Source organism: Magnolia sinica, chromosome 5 (genome assembly GCF_029962835.1).
Source record: "Magnolia sinica isolate HGM2019 chromosome 5, MsV1, whole genome shotgun sequence".
Classification (NCBI taxonomy): Eukaryota; Viridiplantae; Streptophyta; class Magnoliopsida; order Magnoliales; family Magnoliaceae; genus Magnolia; species Magnolia sinica.
Genome location: NC_080577.1, coordinates 7529741 through 7550511, shown reverse-complemented (window position 1 = coordinate 7550511; position 20771 = coordinate 7529741). Strand labels below are relative to the sequence as shown.

Here is a 20771-nt window from a genome sequence, read left to right as displayed (position 1 = left end):
TCGACTTCCAAGTTTCTGGGTGTTACTTATATCCTAATTATAGTACTTTTGTATATAATTCAATTAAAATGGACAATAAAGTAATTGATTGGAACATAAACTATATACCACAACTAAACTATTGAAATAAAAGTAGCTAGAGGATACGAGTTAATAGGAAATATCAAACGGGTCACATAAGGCATTGTCCGGCAAAATACACATATGAAATGTCCAAAAGAGATGTGCGCTATATCTCCTCGCTCAACAGCTCGTAATCAACCCGCACAGTCTATGATGATCCGCCCATAAGCTGGAAGTAAGAAAGCTCATCTCCCTTGTTTATGCTCACCCTGCTCAACTTGTCGAGTTCCGCCTCACTTACATTTAATGAAGTGTCTGGTTGGTGTTTTAAAACACCGTCCTAGAGTGAGAGTGAGTAGCTAACTTGTGAGTGTCATTAGCCATAAGTTACATCAAATAACAATTCCATGATGAATTTAATGAAAAGCACGCATCTATAAATCTCTAACTAATCTTTATTAATGCGTATGCATGAATTATGGTATGATGCATGACCTCACCAACAACACTCCCTCAAGCAACTTCGTCTAACGTTCGCACATAACTAACATTCTCTCATTACGACCTCAACTGTCGAATCGCCAACCTAATTAATGCGATGCGATCATGAATGTGTTAGTCAAGTATTTAGTTAATTTCGTTCATCCAACAAATTTGGAGAAACTGCTACATCCCGACGATATCATTGCCCTTATTCATTTATGAGGCCAGAGCCCCGCGATCCTTGATCCTATCAGGTTCCTCACCCCAATGAAAACACGTGAGGAGCACTGGGAAATGGAATCGCTCACAGTCACTACGGAAAGGCTCGTCACCCCAGCGTAGGCTGACAGCTCGAGTATAGTGTCTCATTCCACCATGCTCGGCTCACGAGTCTGTTAATCAATTCTAGTTGTTATTAGTGGACGTCAGAGGGCGAGAGGTGTTCCAGGTTCCAAATAGGCGTGAGCAAAAATAGTTATCAAATATGGTTGGTCAGTCGGTGGACTAAACCACCTAAATTTAGGCAAACACGTAACGTAAGACATTGGGTGCAGGCAACCCGCATAGTCTCACTACTGTCTTCTATTCGCGTCCACCCAAATCAATCAGCTTAGTCACGGGACGGCTCAACCTATGGGATCGCCCTCACAAAATGTAGATTCTTGACCAACCCAAAGAATGGGTTATATTCAATAACATTTCTAAGCAGATAAGATTCATCCTTAAGTACAAATGGAAATAAACATATAATAAATCAAAACATAAATTTCAAGATGTTAAAATTAATGCAAACTACTCTTAAAAGCAGAAATTAGACGTGTGTGTATGCAGTGTCGGATTGCCTAAAAGAGAAGAAGATCACAAGTCAACCATACTGTAGGAAAACACAATTATGCATGCAACATGAAAAAAGATGCAGGAAATAAGATACAAGAATGAACATACAATATAGTTGCCAGGTCCAACAATTTGAAGACTAATTTAACATCAATTTATCAGCATATGCATGTTACGTGGACTTATTAAACAAAATCTTAATTAGGTTTTTCTCTAAATTGCATATGCACATTAATCTAGTATCCACAATCAATAAATTTATCCTAGAATTGGTACTTAGCTACCTAAGGATAATAGTCCGCACATATGGATCGTTGAGAGCTTGCGGAATCGACCTAGGGGTGTCGAACTCGCAGGTCGATTTGTTGAGGTCTTGAGTCAGTTGAACCCGCATGTTAGGATGCATGCAAGGGCCTAGCTTAACAAAATGAATTTCTAGAGAAAAATGGTGATTACCTCTCAATCAACGGAAATTTCGCCCTTGTGGCTGTGAATGTGAGATTTTTTGAGGAAGAGGGAGGAGATTTTCTAAGGTTCCAAGCCTCTTGATCACCACCTCCTGCTATACTCTTCTTTCTCTCTTATCTCTCTCTTATTACTGGAATCTATTGTGGGAGTGAGTGAGGAAGAGAGTTAAAGGGTTTTATACCCTGGATCTAGGCCAAATGGCCCTGAGTTATATTAATCCCTTTAAATGGTCATGTGGGACTTTTTTTTGGCTGCTGGGGCTGCCTTGATGTCCCCCTGGCCATGAAATTTGTAGGATAGGTGCCCCATGACCCGATGAAGGGCCGTGTAAAGTTCAAAGGCAAACGGATGCGGAGTTTTATCACAAGGGGCTGATTTGCGATCAATGGTCACCGTTCCTCGATCAGAATTCAAACTTTGTGGATGGGCGTAGAGAAATGTTTTCGGTCTTCGGTGTAAATTTAGAAGAGATTCGATAGCTGAAATTTCTCATTTCTCTGTTTCAAGCAAAAGGACTATTGATTTAAAATTTAGACTTTAAGCTAAGGCTAGGGCAAGTCGCACTTGGCAAGCGCCGACTGGACGGTGCGGATATTTCATTTCTAGGCGTCTTCTGAGTCCGTAATCCGTAACGGACCAGAAGCCCAGTGAGGTCTACGGCCTCCCTAAGTTTTAGATTTTTCTATCCTTCCTTGAGCGTTACATGGCCCGTACAGGCAGTTTCCAAGTACAATTAGGCGAATTGGATTTACGGCCTGCACTCAGTCTAAACATAATCAAACTCGACCACATTAATGGGATAACTTTGATTAATTCGTTAGTAGTATCTCTCACACGAGTGGTTTAATCAAGCGGTCCCGTAGCAGTTCCCTTGTGAACACCTTAGAACACTTTTCTGGTTGGGCTAACCCTCAAGTGGATCACATCATAGAAAGCGAGAGGGATTGAACGTCCCTGTTGAGAATTTCCCTAGGTCATAGGAATTTTGAATCAATCTAATATTTGTTTTTTTCCTTTGTCTGAGTCCACGTGATCTTAGCTACATGGCAAATAAATGTTATAATGGGTCTTAAGGAAGTTTCAATTATGCGAATCAATGTCCCACAACTTTCTTTGATATGGTACACTTGAGTTTTAATCCACTTAATTTTTGTGGTCCTGCCTTAAAATAATCTAAAATAAAGGGACGGCGTGGATATAACATATACATGATGGTGGGCCCCGTAACTTGGTGTAGTAAGCACACCGCGATAGTCGGTGGTGTGTGTTACACCAAGCAACCCGCTTCCCGCATGCGTTGAATTCGAGGCACTATAAATGCACAGAGCGCTATTTGATTCTCGGTCAGAGTGTGATGGTGGATACGCAGGCAGCAAGACATTGCGCATGCGGCAAAACATGAACCATAAATACACGGAAGCGGATTGGCTGGTGTACCACGCACCGGCTACATAGCTGGTGAATTGACGTCAGTAAGTACGGTGGGTCCCATGATGAGGCATGTGTTATATCCAGACCATCCATCCATTTTGCGAGCTCGTCTTAAGGCCTGAGCTAAAAAATAAGACAGATCTAAAGATCAATTGAACCACACTGTAAAAAGTAGTGGGAGATTGAACGTCTACCATTGAAACCCTTTAGGGGATCACAGAAGTTTCGGATCAATATGAAATTTGTTTTTCCTTTTCATCCATGTCTTCGTGACCTTATTAACAGATTGGATGGAAAATAAATGTTATGGTGGGCCTTACAAATTTTTTTAATGTTGAAAACCATTATCCTTGCAGCTATTTTTGGCGTGGTCCATCTGAGTTTTGGATATGTTTATTTTTTGTCTTATCATCTAAAATGATCTCCAAAATGGATAAACGATGTGAATATGGTAAATACATCATTGTGGGGCCACGTGACCTTAATCTCCTTTAAACCGTTTGTACAATCAGGAGCTAGCGCAGGTCACGCATCTACACCAGCCAATCCGCTACCTAAATACATTGGCCAAACTGTGGACACAGGGCAGACAAATCATTATTCCAAAATTAACAGGGGCCTTTTATTAGGGGCCTTTTATTGGTGAGCATTTGTTGGTGGAAGTTGGATCTCGTGGACTACTTTTCATTCCAACTGTCCATTAAATGTCAAAAGTAAGATCAATATATATTTGGCTTATGAACAGATGAGATGGGCCCAACGAATTGGATGGATTAATTTAAGTTAGGCATATCCCATGCGTACAAATGATAGTGCAGCGTATGAACCATCACTCTCTGCTAGAGTATCAAAGTTTTCGGAAGCAGATTGGCTGGTGTACCACACACCACCGACCTGGATGGTGTGTTAATGTCACCGAGGTTCATTCGGTGAGATCGTTGCAAGGCTTGAGCCTAAAAACAATACAGATCCAAAGATCAAGTGGACCACACTGCAAAAAGCACCAGGGGATTGAACGTGCACCTTTGAAACCCTTTTGGATCAATATGATATTTGTTTTTACTCTTCATCTAGGTCTTTGTAGCCTTTTGAACAAATTGGATGGAAAATAAACGTTAGGATGGGCCCTATGTATGTTTTAACGGTGACAATCATGGTGTGGTCCACTTGAGCTTTGGATATGATTCATTTTGCTGTAAAATTATCTCTTCAAATGTATGAACGGTGTGGATATAATAAATACATCATTTTGGGGTGATCTCCCTGGAACCGTTCGTACAGCCCATAGCTCGTCTACGACATGTACACACAACAGCCAGGTCGGTGGTGTGTAGAACACCACCCAATCCGCTTCCAAAGTTCTCACGTCCGTACTACCGGACTCTTTGAGAACTTTATGCAAAGAGCTGCCAGAAGTGTAATAATATTGTAACAGGCATGTGATAAGTGCTCACGCAGTTCGTGCGAGGAATGATCGAAAAGTCAATGAACATGTTGAAATCCTGACCATTCATCAGGAGATGCCGACCATAAACCCTATGTAAAGCTGGTCCACCCATTTATAAAGTGAGACAAACTACTCTTCAGAAGATTGGAAAAAAAAAAAAAGGAAGCAAAAACTCTATGGTGGATATAAATGAGTTCCCACATAAAGACAAGACCAGCCACCTTCTTGGTGGGCCCCACCTGACGAACCAACCAGTTTATATAAAGGAGGACGCCACTCATTTCCATACATAGGTATTTCTTTTCTATACGTCTGTAGTTGTTTACACAAATGTCTATCTGTAGAGAATCAGGGATGGTGGGGTTGATGCTGTTGCTTACAGCAGTGCTGCGGCTGCAAGCTCTAGCTCTTAATCTCCGAGAACTGAGATTATTGGCGGTTGAACACAATATCACATGTGCATTGGTTTTTGGGGATTCGACCGTTGATCCTGGCAATAACAATCATCTAGCGACGACTTTCAAGAGCGATTTCCCACCATATGGGAAGGATTTTTTCGGTGGCCGTCCTACCGGAAGATTTACAAATGGCAGACTTCCGACGGACTTGCTCGGTATCCTCATTTCTCATCCTTATTTTCTTTACTAGTGTTGAAAGCCGGCATGTGTGGCCCCCCAACAAGGGCCCACATGTAGTCATGGCCTAGTTTGATCTGTGGACCATCTCTGCATGAGGACATTGACAAGATGAAGTCTTTAACATAGTCATATATGTGTAGAAAAACTGTTCAATTCTATCTTGAAATATGTTTTCATGTGCAGTTAATAGTGGCACGTTTGGATGGACTATTCAATTGAATTGGAATAAGTAGACTTAATAGAGTAGAAATAACCAAATTGCGATTCCTTTTGTTCAAATGTAGTCTCTCTATGAAATTGTTTGTTTGTTTACCACAGCGGAAGAATTCGGTATTTCAAGGATGATTCCAGCTTTTCTAGACAAGGGTTTGAAGAAGACGGACCTCTTACATGGTGTTAGTTTCGCTTCGGCTGGATCTGGTTACGATGATCTTACAGCACACTTCACGGTATGATATCTCGCCCACCGTTTTACGCACACATATGAACTGACACGTGTGAATTCTCTCATTTCAACGTATCTTTTTCCAACTAGCTTGCTTCTATTATTTATCAATCCCTACATATTTGGGTAATCACATGGTTGATGGTGTTAGAGGCTTGTTGTGTTGGTCCAATAAATAGAAGTACAACAGAAACGGGTTAAAATCCATTATTGTAGCTGTCTTTAAAGATATATCGGTCCCCACAAGGATCGAATTCTTGATTTACTAGCTTCTAAAGAGAGAAAACAAGAGGCAACCAGGACACGTATGTTGGCGCGCATGTGGTGGCATGATAAAACACATGAGCAGCTCAAGATACATGGTGCACACGTGGCAGGCACACGAATGGTGGAGTATTGTTCACAAAAAGTCTCACTGCATTGCGACCGCAGCCAAACACGCCTCTGTGAAGATGTTTCCAAGGAATTATCTTAGGGCCTGTTTGGATATCACCTAATAAGTTACTTTTTCTACTTAATCACTGTAGATTAATAGGTTTGGTTTAAGATAAAATATAAGTAACTTTTTTAACTTAAAGTTACTTAATCAGTTGAGGCATTGGTAGGGTTATCTTAAGTAACTTAAGATCTAAATGCCTCCTTACCTTCTAATATAAAATGCTAAGAGAAGAACTTAATATAAATGCTTTTCCAACCCTCTTTCCATACCATGTAGGACCAAAACATCTCATGGAAAATCAAAGAAAACAAGGCTTTTCTATAATTTTTTAAATGTATTTTTTCCTACATGTTGTTAACGCACATTGATTCATCGCTAAGGATTGTGATGGGAAAGTGTGAGATTTGGTTGGTTAGCATTTATGATTAAGACAAGTTCATTGACATTTCTTGTAAAACATACGTATACATATAAGGTGAACGAGTACATGTTTTCATTGAAAGCTCTAATTTCATAAATAGATCCTAATAGAAAACCGAATAGAATAGATAGGCCTGTAAGAGTGCGCTACATGCCCATCTCATACATTGTGGCATCCAGTTGGCCCACCATCCATCTGGACGGATTTTTGTATAAAATTGGGCCTAAAATCTGTCTAATCGGTGTGGCCCACCTGAGTTTACGATCAGAGTGATTTTTGTATTTTTCTCCTCTTTGGTGAGTTACACCTGATGAACGGATTGGATGAAATATAAACGCCATGATGGCTACACATAAACCTCTTGTTGCTGCCCATCCCCATTGTTGCCTTTGGTGTAGCTCACCTGAGTCGTGGATCAGGCTGATTTTCTGGAATCGGGTCTATCCTAAAGGGGCCCGCCTGGTGGACGGAGTTGATGCTGACATGGAATCGGGTCTATCCTAAAGGATTCCGATCTATTTCTGCCAGGGTATGATATCTTTCTCGTATGTAAATGGTTGGTAAGCTGTAGCTAATAAACTCATTTCCAATGTGACACGTGCCGGCTGGTTGCAGAACGTGTTGCCCTTCTCAAAGCAGATAGAGTATCTGATGCATTATCAAATCCATCTTAGAGCGTTGGTGGGTGAAAAAAGAGCGGCTGAGATTGTAAGCAACGCTGTCTTCGTACTCAGCGCTGGTACCAACGACTTCATACAAAACTACTACTTGGAACCGACTCGTGCAAAGCAATTCACGTTGGATGGCTATCTGGATTACCTGATCAGTTGCATGAGCGCCAATATCAAGGTGCTCCTCAAACCACAGGCTTTTTTTCCTTCAATATTGCCCGTTTTCCTTCATGGACACACGAATCGTACGGTTTACATCCATGCATCCACGCGTGCCAATGAGACGCGTACAGAAAATCTGAGCCGTCTAGAAGGTGGGCGCCACCGCTAAGTTTCTGCTGTTTCCAAAACTGGTTTGGTCCACTCATCGGGTGGGCCATTTTGTACAGCAAACGTATGTTGCATTTCGCACTTGTGGGGGCATGGGGAGGGACTGGGCTAACATCCCCTTCATATGTTATTGGAAAAGAGAAAAACTATGATACACGGGCGAGTATGATGCTCAATACTCCTGCACGTAGAAATTGAACACGTGGCATAGATTTACGGTGCACCTTAAATTAAACCACCCAAATTGTGGACCCTACATGTATGGATCGTCACACGAAGATTAAACTCAACATATGATCCTAACTGCCTTTTGGTGGTTAACTGATTGATGGGTAAACAAAAAATAGCCGTCGGTCCAAATTCAGTAAAGAAACGTCCATTAATCGTCTGATTGATGGTCTAACCAATCTGATATATCATGGGATGATGCCCCATCTACAAGGGTCCCACTATCTGTGGAGTTTAATTTAAATAATACATGCCACGTGTATAATCATTGTGTGCCTGCGTGTGAAGCATCACGCTCTGGCAGAGCATCAAACCAAGAGAGTGTGATGGATGATGGGCAGGTGTTCTGCACGTGATTCACCTAATGCAAGACCCTCATTGCCGATTCACCCATGCTGACACTGCCTAGACGGTGCTCTGTAGGGCTCACCATGAAGTCCATCTATTTTTCCAGCCCATCTTACTACAACGAGGTGCTCAAAATCCCAGGTCGACCACATCATAGGAAATAGTGGTGATTGAATGCCAATCGTTTTAAAAAGTACTTAGGAGTTACCAAAAGTTTCACATCACGTTGATATTTGTGTTTTCCTTTCATCCAGGGGCTGGATGAAAATAAATATTACAGTCAGCCCTAGGAAGTTTTTAAAGGTGGGTCCATATTACAGTCGTGTTCAATCACCGCTGTTTTCCTATAATGTGGTCTACTTGGTATTTGGATCTACATACTTTTTTTATTCAATTCTTAAAATAACGATCCAAATAAATGAATGACATGGATAAATCACATAAATAATTGTGGGGCCATAGAGCACCATCCGGTAATGATGTTGGCGTTTTCGTGTTTTATCTAGACTGTTCATACGTTTTTTAAGCTTATTTTAAGTAAGTGGACCACAACATAAGAAACAATAAAGAGGGAATGCTTATTATTGAATTATTTTTTTGGGTAATAAAAGTTTTTGGTCAAGCTTATATTTTTGTTTCCTCTTCATCCATGTCTGCGTGACTTTATGGATAGAGCATAGGGAAAATATAATTAACAATGTTTTATGTGGTGTGGTCCACCTGACATTTGAATATGCCTAATTTTTTGTCTCATGCGGTAAAATGAGCTGGAAAAATGGATAGATGACATTAATAGAATACATAACTCATAGTGGGTCCACCAAGCTTTGACACCAGCTAGCTAGTTGCACGTGAAACAGGAGCAACCGTTCAAATAGTGGGCCAAGCTCGGATAAAGTTCAAATGGAAAACAACACTGGTTGGTTAGCTGTTGTAGAAGTGTAAAAGGATTTTTTTTTTTTTTTCAAATTATGACCTGTCTTCCTCCGTATGGGAAACGGTTTAATTTTAGTTATTTATGACACGTACTTTTTAGTGGCTGCATATCAACCACTAGTCTGTCAGAGTATCAAACGACTGACAAATGGTTGAATGCGTTTTATTCGTCTTAAATGCGTGCTCTGTAATTGTGGTGCAATCTTTTAAAACAGCATGGAAAGAAACATCTGATGAGAAATACGATCGGATGTATCGCTGCGAGTTCTGGTGAGTGAGAGTCGATCAGTCCTTGATTCCAAAGACGTCGGATGATGGGGATCAACTCCCACTGTTGATCTATTGGACACGGATTGCTTGGTGACTCAAACCGGACTCTGTGGGGGCCACCATGGTGTATGTGTAACTTTTATCCGTGCTGTCCATCCGTTTTTACCAGCTCCTTCCAGGTATGGGCCAAAAAATGAAGCAGATGCAAAGCTGAATTCGAACACAAGATAGTTAACAGTGGGATAATGATACCCACCTTTGAAACCTTTCAAGGTCCCACCATGATATTTTCATAAGGTCACATGGAAAAACGTAAATTTCAGCTGATTCAAAACTTCCTTGGCCTCAAAAAGTTTTGAACGGTAGATGTTCAATCTCCACTGTTTCTTGTGGTGCAGTTCACTTGAACTTTGGATTCTTCTTATTTTTTGGCCCATGCCTTAAAATGAGCAGGTAAAACGGATGGACGGATTGGATAAAACACATACATCACGGTGGCCCACAGAGTCGGGTTGCCAGGCAATTGGAGTCTTCATCTATCCACCGCACCAAACAGCGTCGTACATTTTGTAGCCAGTGGACCCGACTATCTGATCACAGTCAGCGGCTCTAGACGATCTGGGTCTAATTAGGGTCGACCCGGTTCCGACGAGATCCGGATGCTATCGTGGTACGGACCGACGGATCACGAGCCGTTCATGTGACCCACCAACATCCCTTTTTATTCTGTGGCTGTTGTTGTGGAGGTTGGATCTAAGTGGACCCAGGTCCAACCCGTTAATTACAGTTACTAATCTGATGATAGTACGATCCAGACAGCGATTCAACCTGACGACCGTCGAATATAAAGATCTCCGTTTCATTTAGGTGATTAAGAAAAAGAAACAACCATGGTCCACTACCATTCAGTGGAATGTCCAGAGATCGAAGGACTGGATTCATCCTATCTGGGAGTAATTTTAGTGGAATGGTTCATCCATGGCAGCTACATGTTGTTCAACGGTCTGGATCACCAATCCACGGACCACTTGCAGAAAACGTGTGCCCTAGTTACACCATTTCTCCGTGGAGGCCGATTCTGATCTGTTGCACCGGATCAGGAAGGGCCTTTCGTCGCCCAATATTTGACACATGGCAGTTGGAAAAGCAGATTTTTTTTTGGCCGTCCAAATAGTAGGCCCCATCAAGGGAAGAGCTGTGCTCCAAAATCACACCAAATAGATGATCCTATCCATCAGTTTGTTCCGTTAAATCTATTTTAATCCTCACCGTCCATTCGAAGGCCATCATCCAAATAAATAGGATCCATCTGATATGTCATTCGAACAATGGCCATCCACGATTCCTTCCTAAACTTCTTCTTTTTTTTTTTTTTATTGGGTTTTGACGAACTAACATGGGCCACATCAGGAAATGCATAAACTTGGAGGGACAAGATTTGCCGTCGTGGGTGTCCCACCAATGGGATGCCTGCCACTTGTCAAGACGCTAATGGGAACGACAGGTTGCGTAGATAGCTACAACAAAGCAGCAGAATCCTTCAATTCCAAGATAAAAGCGGAGTTAGCTACGTTGAAGAAGGCATTAGGTGTAAAAACTGTCTACGCAGATTGCTACGGTGCGCTGCTCAATGCAACCATGAATCCAATGAAATACGGTGCGTAAATGAGAGAACTATATCCAATACAGGCAACTGTACCACAACTTGTGGTGCCGTGACATCTTTATTGATAACATATCTATTTTTTAGAAAATCGGTTCCATTAAAATGGTAGGCCCCACCACGTAGATCAATTTTCTCGAAAATTAGATTGATCAGATCACTAGGTGGACCACACATCTATGTTGAGTCAAACTGTCGGTTTCCACTGATTCCGATGGTGTTGCCCAGCTGACGAGAAGAATGGACTGATTTTTGTCCCAGATCATCTTGATGATGGGGCCTACCTATTTTTAATATAGTCCGCGGACTACTAAAGAAAATCTGTAGTCTGCCAGTTGGGCCATGCATATGGATGATCAGAACGGTGTAAGAACCAGAGGTCAGCATGAATGAGTTGAAAAAAACAATCCTAGCCGTTAGATCTATGGATAGATAGTATCCATTTCTTGAGTGGTTAGGATCATCTATATAAAAAAAGTGGACCGTTAAATGACCTATCCACGGTGGGCTATCTTATGAAATGGCCGTACACAACCAGCGAACTACGATTTCAATTCAGTAGTCCGGGGACTACCCACCTTTTATAACCGTTAAGGATTTGATATGGTTTCTTTTTCTCTGAATTGTGTAGGTTTCACAGAGACTTCGAAGGGGTGCTGTGGCTCAGGAGTGATTGAATTTGGTGGCACGTGTAAGGGAGAGAGCACGTGTGAGGATACCAACAAATACGTATTCTGGGACTCTGTCCATCCAACGGAGAGAATGTACAGACTTATTGCCGACGACGCTATCAGATCCCTCTCAACCGAGTTCTTCGCATGAGTGCATTGTGAACGGTTCATCGTCAAGCGCTCAACACAATGCACCAAAGCACGTGCCAACATGCCACATGTGTGAAGATTTGAGACATTCGTCTATTTGTTTACGCAGTGCCTGTGTCCTATCTTGTGAATTATTATGGACCGTCCATCATGTGAGAAAAACATACACGTTGAATGTAGACCATTGGAGTTATTAATATTATTTTTTGCCAACCATCCATTTCTTCTTTGTGTGTGGCCTACTTGAGACATCTAAAGGGCTGGATTTTGTAGTAAGGAACATTCACCTTTTGGACATTCCTATGAACGTCCAGGATGAAACGGACATGTGAGTGTGTGGCGTTTGAAGATGTGGACACTCTAAACCTGCATTCACCTTAAGTTGTATGTGTCTGTGTAAGAAACAACTACCACTGTAGACCCTATTTTTAGGGTAATTATTTTTCTTGCTGCCGGACGGACGGACCGACGGAAGTAGATTTTTAAGGTAAGGACGAACGAAAATACCCCTTGGGCTAACTTGAGGTGTGAAAAAGGAGGATTAGTTTCGTCCGAAATGGGTTGACCGTACAAATAGGGTCTACTTTCGTATGTAAGTTTTGTGGTAGGTCGAGGCAGGTGCAATAGGTAAAAGGTTGTCTACAGTAAACAAAGAACCTGGCTGTAGAATAAGATTTTGTGATTTTTGCTGCAACAGTTTGGGGTAAATTTTTATTTTACTAAATAGCGCCTCCATGATTTGAAACTAGGTGCAGTTACATTTTGCGTAGGGGTGTACATCGAGTCGAATAAGTCGAGCTCGACTCGGCTCGGCCACTAGCTGACCTCAACTTGAACTTGGCTCGGCTTGATCCTCGAGCCTGATTGGCCAATTCAACTCAGTTTGGTCAGTAGCTCGGGCCAAGTTTGAGCTAAGATTGAGCCGAATTCACCAATGAGGCACTTTCACAAACACCTGGACTGCACCTTCAAAATCTCACTGTATTTGAGATAGCAACAATAGTTTTACTGGTATTTAATCAAACACTTTGTAAGCAACATAAAAATCAAGAAGAAAAAAAGGTGTTGGTTCCATATACGTACCTTCTTTGCCACTGGCCACACTTTTTTAAGTCATTTCAACAAACACTTGGTGAGCAACATTAATATCAAAGTAACCGAGTCACCAAACTGGTTCGATCTGAGTTCAATTTGAGCTGGGTTCGATTCGAGTCGAGTTGAGCTGGGACCAACTTGAATTCGGCTCTAACTCATTTTCAAGTTAAAAAATCAACTCGACTTCGCTCGAACTTAGCTTCAAACCGAGTCAAGTCGAGTTGATTGAGCGAGCGAGCTAATTGAGCTAGTTCGCATTACAAGAAAAGCCACTTTTATCTACGAAAATTTTCATAGGTAAAAGTCTTTTTTCCGTAGGTAAACAATTTTGCCGACGAAAATTTTCGTCGACAAGCTCGTTGCTAAAAGACCGTGGGGAAACATTTTTACCAACGAAGGTAAGACTTTTGCCAGCAAATTTTCGTAGGTAAAAATAATGGCATAACTTTTAAATATTTACAACACTTATACCTACGAATATTTTCGTAACTAAAAATATTTACAAAACTTTTACCTACTAAGATTTTCGTAGCTAAAAGGTATTTACAAGACTTTTACCCACGAAATACTTCGTAGAAAGTTAGAAAACTTTTACCTGCGAATATTTTCGTAGGTAAAAATTTTACAAAACCTTTTTCCGGCGAATTATATCATAGGTAAGACTTTTGTACAAAAACTTCTACCTACGAAACAATATTTTCGTAGCTAAAAATAGTTACAGAGCTACACACATAAAAGCGCCGGTAGATGCGACATGAAGCGCCGGAAGAGCTAACAAAACGCCGCCAAGGCTATGAGCAACGCAAGTAGATTTTGCAACAAACGCTGGTAAAAGGATAAAACAAATGCTAATGAGAGATTTAAAACGCCAATAACTCATTTACTGTGTAAAAAAAAATAATATAAACGATTAAAAATTCTACTAAGCTAAATCTTCTAAATCAAAAGACCTTTACAAGCTTAAATTACCATTCAAACACAACCTATAAATCATTTACAACCAGCCTCATTTACAGGGGGCCTGAGAATGAAAGGTCAAATAATGGACAGAAAATTTACACATTGAGATACAAGGAAAAACAAAAGGAAAAAAAAAAAACAACGGACCTCAATGACACCCAAGGCGAGACTTCTCAAATGCACCCCAAGAACCAGAACTCATGCCATATAGAGGACCTTTATCAGCACTACCCCGCCATGCATAGAGGTCAAGTAATAAAACAGTATGTACACTCATAATCTGAGTTAACACAATCTAATATTAAATTTTCAATCATAAATATTTTCTACAAAAACAACCATACCGAATGAAGTCCATATCCATCACCATATGAAGCAGCAAAGCCTCCGTCTATTACCAATAGAGGTGGGCATCGGTCCTGATCGGAGCGGATTGGGTTCAACCCGATCAGATCCGAAATGGCCATGGATGGACCCGGACTCGATCAGATCCGGAATCAAATCCGGGTCACTTGACCCGAACATATCCGATATATAATTTTTCTGACCCGAACAGAGTCCAACTCGGTCAGAGAAACCGAGTCTGATCGAGTTGGGTACGATTCGGATTCGTATGAATTTAATTTAATTTTTCATATAATGTGGCCCACTTCAACTTTTAATATATGTTTTTTTTTTTCTCAATGCCTTAATTGATATGTCAAAATGGATAAACGGTTTAGATAAAACATATACATCAAGGTGAGCCCCACATAGCTATACAAAAACTATCTGTTATTGTGTTTATGTTTTTACCAAACGTATATAATAACGTGCACTGCACGAAAGCACTCAGCTTCTTTTTTATATATGTACAGTGAGTGGGACTTGCTGTAATGAACTTAGCAAGTTATGTGGGTCTTATCATGGGGTATGTGTTATATCTAAACCGTTCATCTATTTGGTAAGCTCGTTATAAGGCTTACAATGAAAAATAAGACAGATATAACTATCAAGTGGACCACACGAAATATTTAATGGTGAAAATCATTTGAGGCTGCTACTTGTGGTGTGGTCCACATGATCTTTGGATATTAATAATTTTTTATATAATATACTAAGATGATCTCTAAAAACATATGAACGGTGTAGATATAATAAATACATCACTGTGAGGCCCATATACCTTTAATCTCCTTTGAACCGTTCGTACAACTCGGAGCTCGAGGAGCGTCAGTCTCGTCCTTGCACAGAAACGGACTGGCTACTCCCCCTGCCACGGTGCCACCAGCATTGGTTGTTGGTCCGTGCTCTGTGGGCCCCACCATGATGTATGTGTTTCATCCATGCCTTCCATCTATTTTTATAGATCATTTCACAGTATGAAAAAAAAAATGAGATATATCTAAATCTCAAGTGGATCACATTAAAGGAAACATTGTTGAATAAACGTTGACCATTGAAAACGTCTTGGGCTTAAAAGTTTTGGATCTAGCTGATGATATTTATTTTTTCCATTCATCTGGGTCTTTATGACCTAATCAAAAGATTGGATGTCAAATAAACAGTACAGTGGACCTTAGAAGGATTTTAAATTTTTAATGGTAGATATCCAATTATTATTGTTTTCTTGTCATGTGATTCACCTAAGATTTAGGTATCTATCATTTTTTTTATGAATCCATAAAATATTCTGTAAAAATGTATGAACGGAATGGATGAAACACATACATCATGGTGGGGCCCACAAAGCACCGACTAAGGAGCAACCAATCCGTCCCTCGAACGAACTACCCACCTAGCCTAAGGCAAGTGTAGACTGTGTAGTTGGCGTGTGGTTTACATCCGACGAAAGGATGGTTTTAGCGGGAAAAACGGTAAATACTACTCGACATTCACACATGCCAATCGGGCACGTGTATGCAAGCAGATGGGCCTGATCATCATCTGAGTCCAAGTCAAGTTTACGGTCTACTATTTTTAGGCTTCGGGTCGGGTCTGGTCGGTTCGGGCCGGTTCCTTTCGGTTCGGGTATCCGGGTCGGATCTGTCCGGATCAACCTCTATCCGAACCTGACCCGAAATACTATCGGATCTGGGCTGACAGACTCGATCAGGCTGATCTAAGCCGTCGGTTCTGTTCGGAAAGGTACCGAGTCGGGTCAGATCAGGTCGGATACACCAGATCGGGTTCAAAATGCCCACCTCTAATTACCAATGCTCCACCCCAAATGCTCCACCTTCAGTTACCAATGCAAAGACAAAAGTTTACAAAACAAAATAAAATAACCAAAAAACAAATTTGATATAAAATAAAAGGAACTAATAAATACCTGTAACTAGCAGATGAAGGAGAATACCTATGGATTTTTTTATATATAAATATGTGGACAGATTTTTATTCCCTTTTTCTTCTAGGATAAAACTACATCATAAGCATCATAAAGCATCATAGCATGCAACTCAATATAAGCCTTTTTACAGAAGCATTAACTAGCATGCACCTCAATATGGATGGACCTGAATTCCGCACAAGGAAAGCCATATAGTGGCTTGTACCTGATGAGCAGCTTTGATCATGCATCCATGTAAGCAGTGTGGACCCCTGAGCCTACACTATATATAGTTACTTCCACTTTGAATAAGCATCTTATAACCAAAGATAAATACATAATACAAGTCAAACATTATGAAAACCCTTCGTTATATTGAAGCAATGAAGATTGGTAAGAAAAATAATAATAATAATAATAAGCCAAGGGTGTGGGGCCCTTGCTTTTGGTGATCCTGGAGTGGACTTGCCTGATTTTTGAACCGTGGCATCAAGAAGTGGGGAACCACTTGATGGAAAGCTTGGATATTGCACACCTTCTATCCAGGCCTGTGTTGGATTGTAAGAGAGCTGGGTTGCACACGCTCGAGGCTTTCCGACCTCAATGCATCTTTGTAAACATTCGATGTAAGGATACTTAGTGGTTGAGGTCCATTTCTTGGCTCAAGCAATTATGGACAAGCCAAGCACACATGATTGTATATTTTGATGATCTAAAACATCCCTCTGATGGATCCTTATGTATCTGGACAGACTGAAAATTACTTTGGCAATTGCATTTTTATCATAGGAATGGTATCCCTCAAACAGGGCTAAAAGCAAAAATGATTAAAGTTCATCAAATCTATAAGGTGTAAAAACACATAATGATGAAAGGAAAGTTTAAATGGTCAGACCAGCTCTACTTTTATCCAAAGGGGCATCAATGGTATAGTCTTCAACCATACATCCATGTGTGCCTATTCATCGATAGAGAAAGATGGTCCCACAAGTGAGATCCACACAAAACGTTCTTTATTGAGGTAATTCATCCAACAGTTGGTATGCATGATGTACAACATGTATTATACATTGTTCTATCTGAAGGATTACAGAGTACTATTTCGATTTTCAGTTTGTACAAGTGAGCCCATTGGTCAATGACCAAAAATGTCACTAGCAAGATTTGGTATAACAGACAATTTACCAACAAACAAAAAGGCAAAAAGGACAAAATAAATTTGGACCATGCACGTGTGCCAACCTCTACACATGTGAATGACCATGGATGCAGGTCCAAGAGTAGCATTCCTTCAGATAAAGTTGTCTAACACCCCTAGTGAAGTACTCCCAAGTACAAAAACCTACTACAAGCACATGCATGCACTCATAAAGGTAAAGGATTTATAGAACTTCACCTGATCCACATCAAGAGATTTGTCAAAACCCCGTACAAATAAATAAATTATTGCTTTGTATCTGTTCTTATGCTAACGCTTCTAGGTCTCTATAAGTAGACATGGCTAAAGGACTAGCTGGACTTAAACTTCACTGATGATTCCTTGTTTCCTCCTGCTTCCCTGTCAGTTTCAGGCTGCATTTTCAAAAAAATAGGTTTATGATGCATCTAATATCCAATATACTTCTAACCAGTTGGAGTATCCAGCTTTGTGTGATGCCTAGAACTAAAAAGAAATAGGGAAAAAGAGAGAAAAAGAAAGAGAAGGAAAAGAAAAGATTCACACAACCTGATGCATTGGAACCTTGTAATTCAATTCATCTGGAGCTACTTCAAACTTCTAATGTCTCACTCAGTTTCAACATAAGGAGCATTTAACGAAGTTTTCAACACATCGAGAGAATTTGGTGAATTTCAAATAATGGAGGTGGGTTGGCAATATTATAACACTAGTGGGTGCCTTTGTATTTTGAAATGACAGGAGAAGGAAGAAATCAGCAGATCTGTCATTATAGCAATGGGCGATACTAGAAGAGTTGCAACTTCCACAAAGCATCACATGGATCTTTCTAAAATAAATTGAATGCAGACCTGTTGTTTCATAAAAATCAGCATATATTGCATAATCCAACGTGCAAATGGATAAGAATGACATTTCAGTATGGCTGTAAATGAGCTGGCTAGGCCCTACAGGTTCCTGCACCCAGAGTGTGGCTAAATGGGCATGGGCATGGGTTTGGGTAAGTTTTTTTAGCCTGGTTAATAAATGCACCAGGTGTTGTTACACCCCTGCCCATGCTCGAATCTGGACCGAACTGGATTATGTATCTATGAGAATTCTTATGTGATACTTCCTGTACAATGTATTAAAATACTATAATTTTAATAACATGTTATGCCTGACCTTGGTTCATGCAGTGTTTTCGTAATCTTTTCCATATGAATATGTAAAAATATCACACTAAAAAAAAATCAGCAATTGATATTTATACTCACCCTGTTTGGTAGACAGCTTTTTTTCTACTTTCGGAAATAAAATAGTACAACTCTATAGTCTTCAAAGCTTGGGCTAGCTTTGAGGACTTTTTACTGGGATTTGGCAATATGAAGCCTGGTCCCTTGACAGCCTATCCAATAGATCACCACCAGGCCATTCCTTATAGCCCATAGTGAGTTCACATGGCTCCAGCCTGGCTCATTGACAATATTTCTAGGGATGTCAAGAGACCAGACCTATTCAAAATTTTGATTTCACATGGCTCCAGCCTGGCTCATTGACAGCCCCAACCATTTCTAGCTCTTTCTTAAAAGTTAAATTGGAGGTCGCTTCGGAATTAACCAAGCAGTATGGTTTTCTTAGCTTTAACTTTTCAGAAAGCAAGGATCTTACAGTAGTGTTCGAAGAATGCAGAGGTTATTCATAAAATATTTTGGCCATCTGGTTGTTGCCTGAAATGAGTTCATCTCATTTTTAATTAACTGTAAATTTTTTATTTTTTATTAGACATATGGTGCTCTAATACATAGTGAGTTCACGTTAACAATAATTCTGTATTAGAGTTCCTAATCTCTAAAATATAATTACTGTTAATGAAATGAGATGAAATCATTTTTAGGCATGTAGCAAACAGGGTTGAAACTGTTAACAGAATCCATGGCCATAGATCAATCGACTTAACAGCCACCAATCTCAAATTTTTAGATTTTGGATTTCATTAAACTACACAATAGTCCATTTCAAAAGCTTCAGGATTGATTCTTTTGAGTTCATGTTTGAATGCAATGAAACCATGATGACAGAACTTAATAAACGTAATCAACAAAGAATCACCTGAAAAGTATTCTAAGTGCTCCCCACCTTCACATAACCTGAAATATACAACAAATGAATCATGAGGATTCCAAACTACCATCTTTTATTTACCCAATTCATTTATCAGATCTCAAATACCCACACAAAAAATCTGTTGTGCCCGAATGATGGGCATGTGCCTATGTACAAATTTCTACAGTTCAATCGAGCTGAAATGTGTAATGTGAATGGTGGAGATTGATTAAAATCTACAATGAAATACCAAGGAAACTCTTATTTTTCACTACATCAATGAAGTTTAAAGCATAACCTATCATCCATAACTAACCGTCCTGACTGGGAATAGAAATAACCTGCCATTGGAAGCATAAAAACCTCAAAAGTTTTTATGGATGGCATCATAAAAGGTTCCTACTTACCTTGGCTGTCCAACATTTGCCTTCACCATTGTGGATGGCTTCAATCAATGCAATTAGTTCCAGTTCTTGATGACATTGTATGGGCCATCATGGATCTCAACTTCAATAGTGTAGCCTTATCCAAATCTTCTTCACAGAATACAATTGCAATTAGAAAAGGAAAAAAAAAAAAGAGGCAGAATTAGTGAGTTGTTTGGGAAAGCAGATATTTTCACAGATGCAGTTGGCTGATGAGATACCACAGATTGAGGAATCTATCAAGGTAGAGGTAGTGAGCTGTTAGGGAAAGCAGAGATTTTCATTTGCAATTATATATATAATCAATTGCTTAGATTCAAGCTTCAGGGTTAGTTTTCAGGTTTGTTTCTAAATTCTTTTACAGCTTATCAATGTCGTGTGCTTGTTGCTTCCATGAGGCCATATAGGGTGGTGATTAAATTACATAGCTGTTTGGATTGGTGGAATGATCATAGAGTGACTCAAGGTGACACCAAGTAATGATCATAGAGAACTAAGCAGCATTTTCAATTGCTTCAATGCATTTCAACACAGTAGCCTTGTTCGACATTTCTCCCACACACTCCAAACTCAATAAGCTTCAACTCAAACTTGCCCAATTTCACCCAAAGAAAAAAGAAAAAAGACCAAAGTGATCAAATATAAGGTGGGATACATATGTATCAGAAAATGAACAGTCATGTTGGATGCAGATATACTGTAATCAGAATGCTCTCCAACCAAAAAAGTAAGAGCCGCTAATAGCTTAACAACCATTTTCCATTTTCACACCAATACTC

At 40.1% G+C, this 20771-nt stretch overlaps 1 protein-coding gene and 1 long non-coding RNA gene across 3 annotated transcripts; one reads left to right on the top strand and one right to left on the bottom strand.

The window, feature by feature from the left end:
* Nucleotides 1-5011: 5011 nt before the first annotated feature.
* On the top strand, nt 5012-12159 carry LOC131245312 (GDSL esterase/lipase At5g45950-like). Its single transcript, XM_058244673.1, has 5 exons — nt 5012-5342; nt 5686-5816; nt 7288-7521; nt 10866-11112; nt 11750-12159. The coding sequence occupies exons 1-5, from the start codon at nt 5060-5062 to the stop codon at nt 11938-11940; spliced, it is 1086 nt and encodes a 361-aa protein (XP_058100656.1). The 5' UTR covers nt 5012-5059; the 3' UTR covers nt 11941-12159.
* A 4024-nt stretch (nt 12160-16183) lies between these two features.
* LOC131245311 (uncharacterized) lies at nt 16184-20403 on the bottom strand. Of its 2 annotated transcripts, XR_009170825.1 has the most exons (5): nt 19975-20403; nt 19574-19611; nt 16841-16914; nt 16532-16621; nt 16184-16397 (listed from the first exon to the last, which is right to left on the bottom strand). It is a non-coding gene; the product is annotated as an uncharacterized LOC131245311 (long non-coding RNA). The 2 variants fall into 2 exon arrangements; XR_009170824.1 differs by lacking the exons at nt 16184-16397; nt 16532-16621; nt 19975-20403 and adding an exon at nt 19698-19967 and having other exon boundaries at nt 16761-16914.
* Between the last annotated feature and the right edge of the window lie 368 nt (nt 20404-20771).